The sequence below is a fragment of the Mobula hypostoma genome, chromosome 8, assembly GCF_963921235.1.
Source record: "Mobula hypostoma chromosome 8, sMobHyp1.1, whole genome shotgun sequence".
Lineage (NCBI taxonomy): Eukaryota > Metazoa > Chordata > Chondrichthyes > Myliobatiformes > Myliobatidae > Mobula > Mobula hypostoma.
Window position 1 is genome coordinate 92,762,236 of NC_086104.1, and position 13,415 is coordinate 92,775,650.

The window sequence follows — 13,415 nt, forward strand, 5'->3', positions numbered from 1 at the left end:
AGAAAGCACGGCAGTGCCTCTACCTTCTCGGGAGTTTGTGAAGATACGGCATGGCATCTATAACTTTGACTAATGTCTATAGATGTGTGGTGGAGGGTATATTGACTGGCTGTATCACAGCCTGGTATGGAAACACCACTGCCCCTGAATGGGAATTCCGACAAAAAGTAGTGGTTACGGTCCAGTCCTTTATGGGTAAAGCCCTTCCCACCACTGAGCACACCTACATGAAACATGGTCACAGGAAAGCAGCATTAGGGGTGGAGGGAGAAGATGGCGGCGCGACACAGCGCACACAGTTCTCCAGTGAAATGATATCATTTCTGTTAAATAGGGGCTGTATACAATTCTGATTTGATGGAGAAGCAGACGGACATCTGGAGAAATTTCTGAAACGCCGGTTTGCTGCCGCTGTTACTGGGCGATCGAGAATCTTCCGGAGGGGAGGCCCCAAAATCCCCAGCTTTGCCTGCTGCTGGAGACCCAGGCTGAGGTCGAATTGTTCAGATAGAGATGGTGCTTGGTACTCGGTGTCGGAGGGCTGATCGGAGGCTCGAAGTTTTCAGACGGCTCAGAGTCGGACTGTGGTCAGGCATGGCAGGGAGAGTTTTCTTCCTTCTCCCGTCTGCATGAGATGTGGGACATTCGAGAGACTTTGAACTTTTTTACTGTGCCATGGCCTGTTCTTCATCAAGTTATGGTATTGTTGCACTGTTGTAACTATATGTTATAATTATGTGGTTTTTGTTAGTTTTTCAGTCTTGGTCTGTCCTGTGTTTTCCTGATATCACACCGGAGGAATATTGTATCATTTCTTTACGCATGCATTACTACATGAGAATAAAAGAGGACTGCGTGTCCTCATAATCTAATCTATCATCAAGGACCCCCACCACCCAGGACATGCTCTCGTCTCACTGCTGCCATCAGGAAAGTGGTACAGGAGCTTCAGGACTCTCACCACCAGGTTCAGGAACAGTTACTACCCCTCAACCATCAGGCTCTTGAACCAAAGGGGATAACTTCACTTGCCCATCCTTAAAACGTTCCTACAACTAAAGGACTAATTTTCAAGGACTCTTCATCCCTTGTTCTCGATATTTATTGTTTGTTTATTTACTATTTCTTTCTTTTTGTATTTGCACAGTTTGTGTCTTTTGCACGCTGGTTGAATGCCCAACTCAGTGCTGTCTTTCATTAATTCTATTATGGCTATTACTCTATTATGGATTCTTTGAGTATGCCCACAAGAAACTTTAAACTTTGAATATTTTATGTGCTGTGTCTGATATATGTACTGAATGTTGTACCTTGGTATCAGGGGAATGTTGTTTTGTTTAGCTGTAAACATGTCTACCTTTGAATGACAATCAACTTGAACTTTAATCAAGTATCACTTGAGCATGTTTATGGAGACAATTTAAAATTTTAATACATCAATATTTATTGGATATAGACCACGCACATTTTAATATTTTGTAAATACTGCAGATTCAGAGCAACACACAGAAAAATGCTGGAGGAACTCAGCAGGTCAGGCAGCATCTCTGGAAAAAGAGTACACTGTCGACCTTTCAGGCCGAGATCCTCCATCAGGACTGGAAAGGAAGGGGGAAGAAACCACTCACATTTTAATATTTATTGTTTGTTCTGAAGTAGTCCACGTACCCAAGTCAGGACAATGCCCTGTTAAGCCACAGTTTGATCATTTGGAAATCCCGATGGCCCCACTGTTGGCTTAGGGCCCTCCCTCTTCCCCCATTTCCCCAACACTCCCTTTGAACTCACTGGGCTCCTGTTTCTTGTGCCTCTTTAAACACAGCAGGGGTCCTGTTTCCCATGTCCCTGTTAAACTCCCCTGCTACATTGGAAAATTCGTTACCCCACTGCATAATGTATCAGAGAATTAAGGTGCAGTGCAGCATCTAAATGAGCAAAATCCGATGGTGGTGACAGGCCCCGATGGTGCCCCTGGAAGGGCTTGAATACCTGTGCCAAACAATTGGCGAAAGTATTCAAGGACATCTTCAACCTCTCTCTGCTGTAGTAGGAGATTCCCACCTGCTTCAAGTTGATGACAATCATACGAGTGCCCAGGAAGAGCAGGATGAGTTGTGTCAGTGATTATCACCCAGTGACACTCACATCCACTGTGATGAAGTGGTTTGAGAAGTTGGTCATGGCTAGAATCAGCTCCTGCCCAAGCATGGATCTGGACCTGCAGTGGATGAAATTTCACTGGCTCTCTGCTGCTGTTAAATTGAGTACAGCTCAGCATTCAACACATGCAGTCCCTCAGTTCTAATCAACAAGCTCCAAAACTTGAGCCTCTGTACTTCCCTCTGCAAATGGATCCCTGACTTCCTCAACGAGAGACCACAGCAGAGCGGGTTGGAAATAATATCTTCTCCTCACTAACAATAAACACTGGTGCACAGTAAGGATGCGAGCTCAGCCCACTCTACACCCACAACTGTGTGGCTAGGCACAGCAAAAATGTTTTCTATAAATTTGCTCATGCTACAACTATTGTTGCCAGAATTTCAGACGGTAACAAGGCGGCGTATAGGTCTGAGATAGGTCAGCTGGTGTCCCAGCAATAACTTCGTCAGTAAGACCAAGGAATTGATTGTGGATTTCAGGAAGGGGAAGTTGAGGGAGCACACACCAGTCCACACTGAGGGATCAGCAGTGGAAAGGGTGAGCACCTGGGTGTCAGCATCTCTGAAGATCTATCCTGGACCCAACATACTGATGCAATTACAAAGAAAGCACGACAGCAGCTATATTTCACTCGGAGTTTGAGGAGACTATACGTCACCAAAGACTCTCACACATTTCTACAGATGTACCTTGGAGAGCCCCCAATTGTGAATCCTTTGATGTCTTTGATACTTCTCAAGATATTTTCACTATACAGGTTGACTAAGTCTGGATTCACAATTGGAGGCCATAATATAAATAACATCAGATATGCTGATGACATCATACTAATAGCCGACTCAGAAACAAAACTTCAAGAACTACTCACTATAGTGGCAGCAGAAAGAAATCGCAGAGGCCTCTCAATCAACACCAAGAAGACAGAAAGCATAGTCATTTCCAGAACGATAAACATCCCACAATGTGTGACCAAGATCGGAAATACAAACATCAAACAAGTCAACAAATTCAGATATCTTGGCAGCCTAGTAACAAGTAATGGCAGGTGCGACACAGATATCAAATACAGAACAGCAATGGCAAAAGAAGCTTTCCAAAAAATGAAGACCATATTAACAGACAGAAAGATGAGCACATACACTGAAAACAGAATACTGCAGTGCTACATTTATTCTATCTTGACTTATGGAAGTGAATGCTAGACCATTTCCCCAGCAATGGAAAAGAGACTAGAAGCAGCTGAATTATGGTTCTACAGGAGAATGTTAAAAATACCATGGACCACACATACATCAAATGAAGACGTTCTCAGAAGAGCCCAAGCAGTTCGATCGCTCATACCAACAATAAGAGAAAGACAACTCAGATTCCTAGGACACATCATGCGGAAAGATGAACTAGAAAAACTCATATTCTCTCTGGAAAGATCGAGGGGAGCAAACCTAGAGGAAGACCTCAGCTTATGTACATCAAAAGCCTAGCCAGGTGGCTACACATCAGGGAAATGGAAGTCATCCAAAGGACGAGGGATAGATCTATATGGAAAACCATGGTCACCAACGTCCACATTGGATATGGTACCTAGACAGACAGACCAACCATGGAGGGCAGTCTAACTGGCTGGCACGAAGGGGCCACTGTGCGGAAATGGAGAGTGGCAGAGGGTTGTAAACTCAGCCAGCTCCATCATGGGCTCCAGCCTCCCCAGCATCCAGGATGTCTTCAACAGGCGATGCCTCAGAAAGGTGGCATCCATCATTAATGACCCCCATCACCCAGGACATGCCCTCTTCTCATTGCTACCATCAGAGAACCTGAAGGCACACACTCAATGTTTTAGGAACAGCTTCTTCCTCTCCACCATCAGATTTCTGAACGGACAATGAACCCAGGAACACTACCTCACTATTTTTGATCCTTTTTACAGTACTTATTTACAAAAATATACACACGTATATACATATACAAAAGGTAGTGGATTCGGCCCAGTACATCACGGGTAAAGCCCTCCAACCATTGAGCACATCTACATGAAACACTGTCATAAGAAAGCAGCATCCATCATCAGAGATCCTCACCACCCACCCAGGCCAAGCTCTCTTCTCACTGCTGCCATCAGGTAGAAGGTACAGGTGCCTCAGGACTCACACCACCAGGTTCAAGAACGGTTACTATCCCTCAATCATCAGGCTCTTGAACCAAAGAGGATAACTACACTCATTCTGTATCTGGTGTTCCCACAACCAATGATCTCACTATAAGGTCTCTTTATCGTGTTATTTCATGACTCGTTATTTATTGCTATTTATTTATATTTGCATTTGCACAGTTTATTGTCTTCTATGCTATTGCTCTTTCATTGATCCTGTTTAGTTACTGTTCTATAGACCTGCTGAGTATGCCCACAGGAAAAAGAATCTCAGGGTTGTATGTGGTGACATTAATAATTTTTACTTTGAACCTTGATATACAAGTACATTAATTTCTTATTGTAATTTATAGTACTTCTCACTGTAGTATTGCACCGTACTGCGGCTACAAAACAACAAATTTCACAACATACGTCAGTGATGATAAACCTGATTCTGATTCAAAAGCAATGGAGCACACAGCCAGGTTTGTAGCTCTGAGGAAAAATACCTCTAACAGCCAACAGATGGAGCAGGAAACATCGAGCCTACAACCCACAGCCTTGCAAGTACCATGCAAGCCGAGAGCTACAAACTTGCTAGGTGTCTTTAACAGCTGCAGTCTCCCAAGTGCCACAAACCAACACAGGAGGTTCGGTAAGAGGCAGAAATACTGCACGCAAATGAGTTCGACATTTTCAGTTCATGAAGTGTTGCAGGCTCTTTCGCAAGCTCATTTAACGCAGCTAATTAAGCACTTATTTGGTAACGACTGAAATGTCACTTTGAACAAGTGTGGACCAAGGGCTCTTAAACAGCATTTTGGATAACAGACAGTTACTCAAGGGACATTAAAACAAGTCCTTCTGTCCCAACACTGTGCTGATCAAGCACATACCATTTTATTCTCGCCGCGTACCCATCAACCTCTCCCCACACCTTCTCGCTCTGACACACTAGGCCCAATTAACTTACCCACCCACATGTCTTTGGAATTTGGGAAGAAACTTGCGCAGCTGGGAGAACTCCACACGATCACAGGGAGAATCTATTTTCTCAGAAATTTGCATAGATTCATCATGTAATCTAAAACTTTGCGAGGTGGAAAATATTCATTACGGCCTGGTATGGAAACACCAATGCCAAGGAATTCAACAATATGTTGGACACAGCCCAGTCACAGCTACAAGGAGCACTACCACAAGAAAACAGCACCCATCAGTAAGGATCCCCACTATTTAGACCGTGCTCTCCTCTCGCTCCTTTCATCGGGAAGGAGGTACAGGAGCCTTAGGTCCCACATCACCAGGTTCAGGAACAGTTATTACATTACAACCATCAGGCTCCTGAATCAGCATGGATAACCTCACTCAACTCAACACTGAACTGATTCCACAACCCATGGACTCACTTTTAAGGGCTCTAAGCTCAAAATTAATTATGAGAACATGAGTAGTACAGTCTTTGAAAGTGAAGTAACTATAAGGTAATCAAAACTAGACACAATTCAGCAAGTGTGGTTTCACCACTGTGCTACCTAGTTTAGATCGACTTCCCTACTTTTACCCTCTACCCCTTTCCAATAAGAGTGACCTTCCTCATTGGATGAGAGGGGATCTGATTGAAACATATAAGATCATTAAGGGATTGGGCACGCTAGAGGCAGGAAACATGTTCCCGATGCTGGGGGAGGCCAGAACCAGAGGCCACAGTTTAGGAATAAGGGGTAGACCATTTAGAATGGAGTTGAGGAAAAACTTTTCACACAGAGGGTTGTGGTTCTGTGGAATGCTCTGCCTCAGAAGGCAGTGGAGGCCAATTCTCTGGATTCCTTCAAAAAAGAGTTAGAGCAGTTAAAGATAGCGGAGTGAAGGGATATGGGGAGAAGGCAGGAAAAGGGTACTGATTGTGGATGATCAGCCATGATCACAGTGAATGGTGGTGCTGGCTTGAAGGGCTGAATGGCCTACTCCTGCACCTATCGTCTATTGAGTCAGAGTAACACAGCATGAAAACTGGCCCTTCGGCCCAACACATTCATGCTGACTAATGTGCCCATCTATGCTAGTCAATCTGCCCACATTTGGCCCATATATCCCAAAACCTTTCCTGACCCTGTCACTATCCAAAAGTTTTTTAAAATATTCTTATTGGACCTACTTTCTCGAGCAGCTCATTCCACAAGGTGGTGAAGAAGCTGCCCCCTCAGGTTCCTTTTAAAATCTTTCCCTTCTCACCTCGAACCTTTGCCCTGTTCCCTTTCCCTGAGAAAAAATGATTAACTGCGGCTGGATGCTGTTTACTACATACAAGGACACTCATATCCCTCTGTACTGCGTCCAGCTGTCTCTGTTACCCGTTCCTACTCTTCTTAACAAAATGAGTAGCTTCATATTTCCCCCAAAGTCATGTTCCACCTGACTGTTTAGTCCACGTGCTTCACCGTTCTATAGACGTGCAAATCTTTAGCCTTCTCTTCACAACTTGCTTTCCCACATACCCTTCATTGTTACCAAACGTGTCCACAAGGCACTCAGTCCCCGAGGCTGTCATCAAAACTCCAAGCTCAGTGTAATATCTCCTGTGTCTAATAAAGTGGCCAACTGAGAGTACGTCTGTGATGTTCTGCTGCTGGAGCCCACCCACTTCAAGGTTCAACATGTTGTGTGTTCAGAGATGCTGTTATACACACACCGCTGTTGTAACACATGGTTATTTTAGTTACTGTTGACTTCCTGTCGGCTTTAACAAGTCTCACCCTTCTCCTCTGACCTCTCTCATTACCGAGGTATTTTCACCCACAGAACTGCCGCTCACTGAGTGTTTTTTTTCGTTTTTTGCACCATTCTCTGTAAGTCCCAGGAGGTTAGCAGTTTCTGAGACACTGAAACTGCCCCGCGTGGTTCCACGGTCACACTTCTTCCCCATTCTGATGTTTGGTCTGAACAACAACCGAACCTCTCGGCCATGTCTGTATGCTTTTACGCATCGAGGTGCTGCCACGTGATTGGCTGGTTAGATATTTGCATTGAGGAGCAGGTGTACCTAATAAAGTTGCCACTGAGTGCAGATTGTTAACAATAAACTGCATTAACCCCAGCATCAACCCACGAGTTCCTCCTTGCCAACCTAGAAACCTGATCCATTTCTCCCTCCTGTTCTCTGGTCACCGGTGACTGCGTCTGTCCACGAGCTCCTCCCTTGAGCAGCACCCTCACACTCACACACACGTTAGCGGCAAAAATAATCACCGGCCGCAAGCTGAAGTTGCTTACTGAAGGTGGTCGATTTCATTCCTGTAGCAGGTTAACGCTGCCAAGTGTGTCCCATTCCTGTTGGACATTAACTCATTCTCCAGCGCATTAGTCAGTTCTGCAAGATTCACTTTCTCCTCCACAGAGAAATCCAAGGTCTGACAAAAAGAAAGAATGATGTTAGAATCAGGTTTATTATCACCGGCATGTGTCGTGAAATTTGCTGACTTAGCAGCAGCAGTTCAATGCAATATATAATCTAGAGGAAGGAAAAAATAAATAAATCAATTACAGTATACGTATATTGAATAGATTAAAAATTGTGCAAAACAGTAATAATATCTTAAAAAAGTGAGGTCGTGTCCAAGGGTTCAATGTCCATTTAGGAATCGGATGGCAGAGGGGAAGAAGCTGTTCCTGAATCACTGAGTGTGTGCCTTCAGGCTTCTGTACCTCCTACCTGATGGTAACAGTGAGAAAAGGGCATGTCCTGGGTGCTGGAGGTCCTTAATAATGGACACTGCCTTTCTGAGACACCACTCCCTGAAGATGTCCTGGGTACTTTGTAGGCTAGTGCCCCAGATGGAGCTGACTAGATTTACAACCTTCTGCAGCTTTCGGTCCTGTGCAGTAGCCCCACCATTCCAGACAGTGATGCAACCTGTCAGAATGCTCTCCACGGTACATCTATAGATGTTTTTGAGTGTTTTTGTTGACATGCCAAATCTCTTCAAACTCCTAATAGAGTATGGACGCTGTCTTGCCTTCTTTATAGCTACATCGATATGTTGGGACCAGGTTAGATCCTCAGAGATCTTGACACCTAGGAACTTGAAGCTGCTCACTCTCTCCACTTCTGATCCCTCTATGAGGATTGGTATGTGCTCCTTCGTCTTACCCTTCCTGAAGTCCACAATCAGCTCTTTTGTCTGACTGATGTTGAGTGCCAGGTTGTTGCTGCAGCACTATTCCACTAGTTGGCATATCTCACTCCCGTACGCCCTCTCGTCACCACCTGAGGTTCTACCAACAATGGTTGTATCATAAGCAAGTTTATAAATGGTATTTGATCTGTGCTGAGCCACACAGTCACATGTATATAGAGAGTAGAGCAGTGGGCTAAGCACACACCCCTGAGGTGCGCCAGTGTTGATTGTCGGTGAGGAGGAGATATTATCACCAATCTGCACAGACTGTGGTCTTCCAGTTAGGAAGTCGAGGATCCAATTGCAGAGGGAGGTACAGAGGCCCAGGTTCTGCAACTTCTCAATCAGGATTGTGGGAATGATGGTATTAAATGCTGAGCTATAGTCGATGAACAGCATCCTAACTTAAGTGTTTATGTTGCCCAGGTGGTCTAAAGCCGTGTGGAGAATCATTGAGATTGTGTCTGTCATTGACCTATTGTGGCGATAGGCAAATTGCAATGGGTCCAGGCCCTTGCTGAGGCAGGAGTTCAGTCTAGTCACGACCAAAATCTCAAAGCACTTCATCACTGTCGATGTGAGTGCTACCGGGCGACAGTCATTTAGGCAGCTCACATTATTCTTCTTAGGCACTGGTATAATTTCTGAAGCATGTGGGAACTTCCACCCGTAGCAGTGAGAGGTTGAAAACAATAAATAAAACTGTTGTGATACGTTGAAGGTCTTCTTCAGAGTGTGCTGCGATGGTGGAGTCGTCCAGGTGGTGCTGACCTGGTTCTTGGCCTTGAACTGGTTGAGGTTGAAGATCCTGTTGTCCATCCTACACACGATTGGGATTCCCAGTGGCAGATCTCGGCCAATGGGGTGAAGGATGGCAGCAATAAAGATAGCAAATATTGTCCGTGCAGTGATGCAGCCCTGCTTGACTCCCATCTTGATAGTGAAGCTGTTGCTGAGTACTGTGGCTGATATGCCATCATGCAGTAGTATTCAGTATCTGTGAGTACCTGTCAGGGCAGCCATGCCTTGATCGTGTACGTCGGAAAGCTTGGCGACCTACTGCACCAAATGCCTTTGTCAGATCTATAAAAGCCAAGTATAGGAGTTGTCTTTGTTCACAGCATCTGTCCTGTAATTGGTGTGGTGAGCTTCATGTCTGCAGTACCTCTAGAAGGGCAGGAACTACGTCGTAATTGGGTCTGTTTGCATGATCGATACCGGAGGCAGGAAGGGAGGGCTGGTGACTGGGGAAAATCAGGATCGAGGGAGATGGAGGTTGAGTTGGGAGGAAAGGGAGCAGTTGCTAAGGGGACACGGAGAGGGAGGGAGACAGCAAGGGATGAAAACAGGAAACTTTCTGCATCAGATTAGAGAATCATGTTTTTGTGAGTCTCTGGGAGTTTACACCCTTGGAACAGATGATGTGGAGGGATGATTTAGCAATGGCATTGTTCTGACATTCAAACGTATTCACACTTGGAGCAGAGAAGGTGATGAGGGTGAGAGTTTATAGAGGTATTCAAACGTATAGAAGATTTCAATAAAGAACTTAACTGGTGTTTCAGTCACACAAGGAACGTAACCAGGATGAAAAGAGGCACATTATTTAGTCTGTGAATTGTTATTTGGAGTGAACTGTCTGAAAAGGTGTTGGGCGTCATTTTTATCAGGGAATTTGATATGTAGGAACGTTTTGGATAGCAAGGGGCAAAGAAGAGGGTTAGCAAATTCATAAGAGTGTCATATTGCAGCAGTATGTGAACTGAGGGTCAAATAATCTCTTTCTGTGAAATCAATGATCCACTAAATTTGTCCAACAGCATCCAACTATTGCCTCTCTGAGCAAACAGCGTGCTTTCTGTGCTGAAGAATTATATCACAGTTGGTGGCATTTAACAGAAAGGAAGTAGATCATTTGGCCCATTGAGTCTATCCCATCAAGGATTTATTATCCCTCTCAACCCCATTCTTCTGTCTTCCCCTATAACCTGTGACACCCTATCCAATCAGGAAGCTATCAACCTCAGCTTTAAATACACCCAATGACTTGGCCTCCACAGCCATCTGCGGCAATGAATTCCACAGATTCACCATCCTCTGGATAATGAAATTCCTCATCTCTGTTCTAAAGGGGTGACCTTCTGTTCTGAGGCTGTGCCCTCTGGTCCTAGACTCCACCACTATAGGAAACATCCTCTCCACATTCACTCTATCTAGGCCTTTCAATAGGTTACCCCTTCATTTTTCTAAACACCAGCGAGGACAGGCCCAGAGCCATCAAAAACTCCTCATACGTTATTAAATTCATCCTTTCACCGCCCCCCCACCCCCCGGCCCACTCCTCTCATAAAATCTCTGCCCACCAGCAGCTGGTAAACCCCTCTCTGACCCCCACACAATATGCTGAAGACTCTACTACTCTTTGAGAGGAGGAGAAGAGGTGACTCGATAGAGGTTTGACAAGATGAGGCACAGATAGTGTGCACAGCCAGAGTCATTTTCCCCAGGGCAGAAATGGCTCATACAGGGGGGCATAACTTTAAAGTGATTGGAGGAAAGTGTAGCGGGGATGTCAGCGGTAACGTTTTTTAAAAACAGAATGCGATGCCGGGGTGGTTATAAAAGCAGATGCATTAAGGACATTTAAAGCTCTCCTTGGATAGGCACAAGGATGAAAGAAAAATGTGGGAGCTATGTGGGAGGGAAGCATTAGATTGATCTTGGAGTAAGTTAAAGGGTGAGCACAACACTGTGGGCCGAATGGCCTGTACTGTTCAATGTTCTACGGACACCACGGTAGCATAGCGGTCAGGGCGATGCTATTACACCTCGGGGCATTCCAGAGTTCCGACTTCAATTGCAGGGAGTCTCTGTACGTCTTACCCGTGGAGTGTGTGGGTTTCCTCTGGGTCCTCAGATTTCCTCCCACAGTCCCGTGATTTGGTTAGGGTTATATCGGATTTGTCGGGGGTCGCTGGCATGGCAGGGCTCGAAGGGCAGGACTGTATCACTAAATAAATAGGTACAATCCTGCAGAAAGCACTTTTCAAACTGTTCAGTTCTGGGCACTACAGCTCAGGAAGTTACATCGGACTGGAAAAATATCAGAATTTCAGAGGCTTAATCATTGAATTGGCTGTCTACGTCCCAAGGAATGTCTCATAGAAGCATCTACATTTATTGTACAGTTTAGTGTAGCTTATATGGAGAAAGCCATTTCTTCTGGAAAGTGAGCACACAGCTGGAGAACACCAAAATAAGAGCCAGGTTAGTGTCAGAAACCATTTCTTCAGAGAGCACATCGTTGAAGTCCAGAATAATCTTCTTAGATAGACTGCAGAGGCTTCATCAACTCAGTTTGAAATGGAAATGAAACAGGGCTGGATTTTGTCAACAAGCTGTACAGATTTCAGGGCTGAATGGCCTGGTCGCAGTCCTCTCTTGTGAAGAATAGCAACACACACACAAAATGCTGGAGGAACTCAGCAGGTCAGGCAGCATCTATGGAGAGGGATAAAATATGGATGTTTCGTGCCTTTCATCAGATTTGCTCCTTTCCGTAGATGCAGCTGAGTTCCTCCGGCACTTTGTGTGTATGTATGTTCTGCTCTGAATTTTCAGCATCTGCAGAATCTCTTCACCTTCTCCACAAGAAGCATTCTAACCAACTTTCGGAGTGTCCATTTGTAAGCCAGTTTTCTCATTGAGATGATATAAATTTAAGAAATCCCTAAACATTTGCAATTCACTGCCATCATAAATTAAACATTGCACAATACCAGTAACTAGCAGTTACAGTACAACACCCAAAGCTTCAACAAGTTCTCACCCAAAAGCAACAGCAGTGACAGAAACACTTGGTTTCTGCACCCTCTCATCACAGCCTCCGTTATGCTAGGTTTGGCACCCTCATCAGCTAAAATGTTTCTGCTGCAAAAAAGTGAACGATGATAAACGTGCCTTGAGTTGGCTCTTTTGTGACCACTGGTCAGGCTCTCAAAACACAGTCAAAACAAGATTGTTGCAAAAATAACATTAAATAGAACCAGAGATATTCATGAAACCAACACCAGGCTCCCCAAACCGACATCCTGTTCTGAGCTCTCCACATGAAAAGGTTACTAGGCACAGGAAAAAGGCATTGTGGATGTGTTCATAAGCTTCCCGAGAAATGGAACATGCCCATTGACTGCTGGGAACCTCTAGCCCATGATGGTTCAAAGCATGTATTCTAAGGGAACGGTTATATAAGTATTTGGATAGACAGGAACTGATTAAGGATAGTCAGCATGGCTTTGTGCGTGGTAGGTCATGTCTAGCTAATCTTAGAGAGTTCTTCAAGGAAGTTAACAAGAAAGTGGATGAGGGCAAGGCAGTAGATGTTGTCTACATGGACCTTAGCAAGGCATTTGACAAGGGTCAGCCGCTCAGCATTCAAGATGAGGGAGTAAATTGGATTAGATATGAACTTTCCGGGAGAAGTCAGAGAGTGAATGTAGATGGTCACCTCTCTGACTGGAGGCCTGTGATTAGTGGAGCGCCACAGGGATCGGTGTTGGGTCTGCTATTGTTTGTCATCTATATCAACAAAATGGATGATAATGTGGTTAACTGCATCAACAAATTTGCAGATCACACCAAGATTGGGGGTGTAGTGGACAGTGAGGAAGATCCATCATGCCTTGCAGATGGATCTGCATCACCTGGAAAAATGGGCTGAAAAATGACAGACAGAATTTAACGCAGACAATGTGAGGTTTTGCACTTTGGTAGGACCAACTACAGCAGGTCTTACACAATGAGTGGTAGGGCACTGAGAAGTGGAATAGAACAAAGGGATCTGGGAATACAGGTCCATAATTCACTGAAAGTGGCACCACGGGTAGATAGGGTCATAAAGAAAGCTTTTGGCATGTTGGTCTTCATAAATCAATTTATTGTAC

The 13,415-nt window shown here is 44.8% G+C and overlaps 1 protein-coding gene across 2 annotated transcripts in view; it reads right to left on the reverse strand.

The window, feature by feature from the left end:
* ninl (ninein-like) overlaps nucleotides 1-13,415 on the reverse strand; it is a 114,307-nt gene that overhangs the window by 48,431 nt on the left and 52,461 nt on the right. For both annotated transcript variants that reach the window (XM_063056336.1, XM_063056335.1), the window contains exon 9: nucleotides 7,568-7,704. In XM_063056336.1, the coding sequence (XP_062912406.1) occupies nucleotides 7,568-7,704 (137 nt within the window). The remainder of the gene's footprint in view (nucleotides 1-7,567; nucleotides 7,705-13,415) is intronic.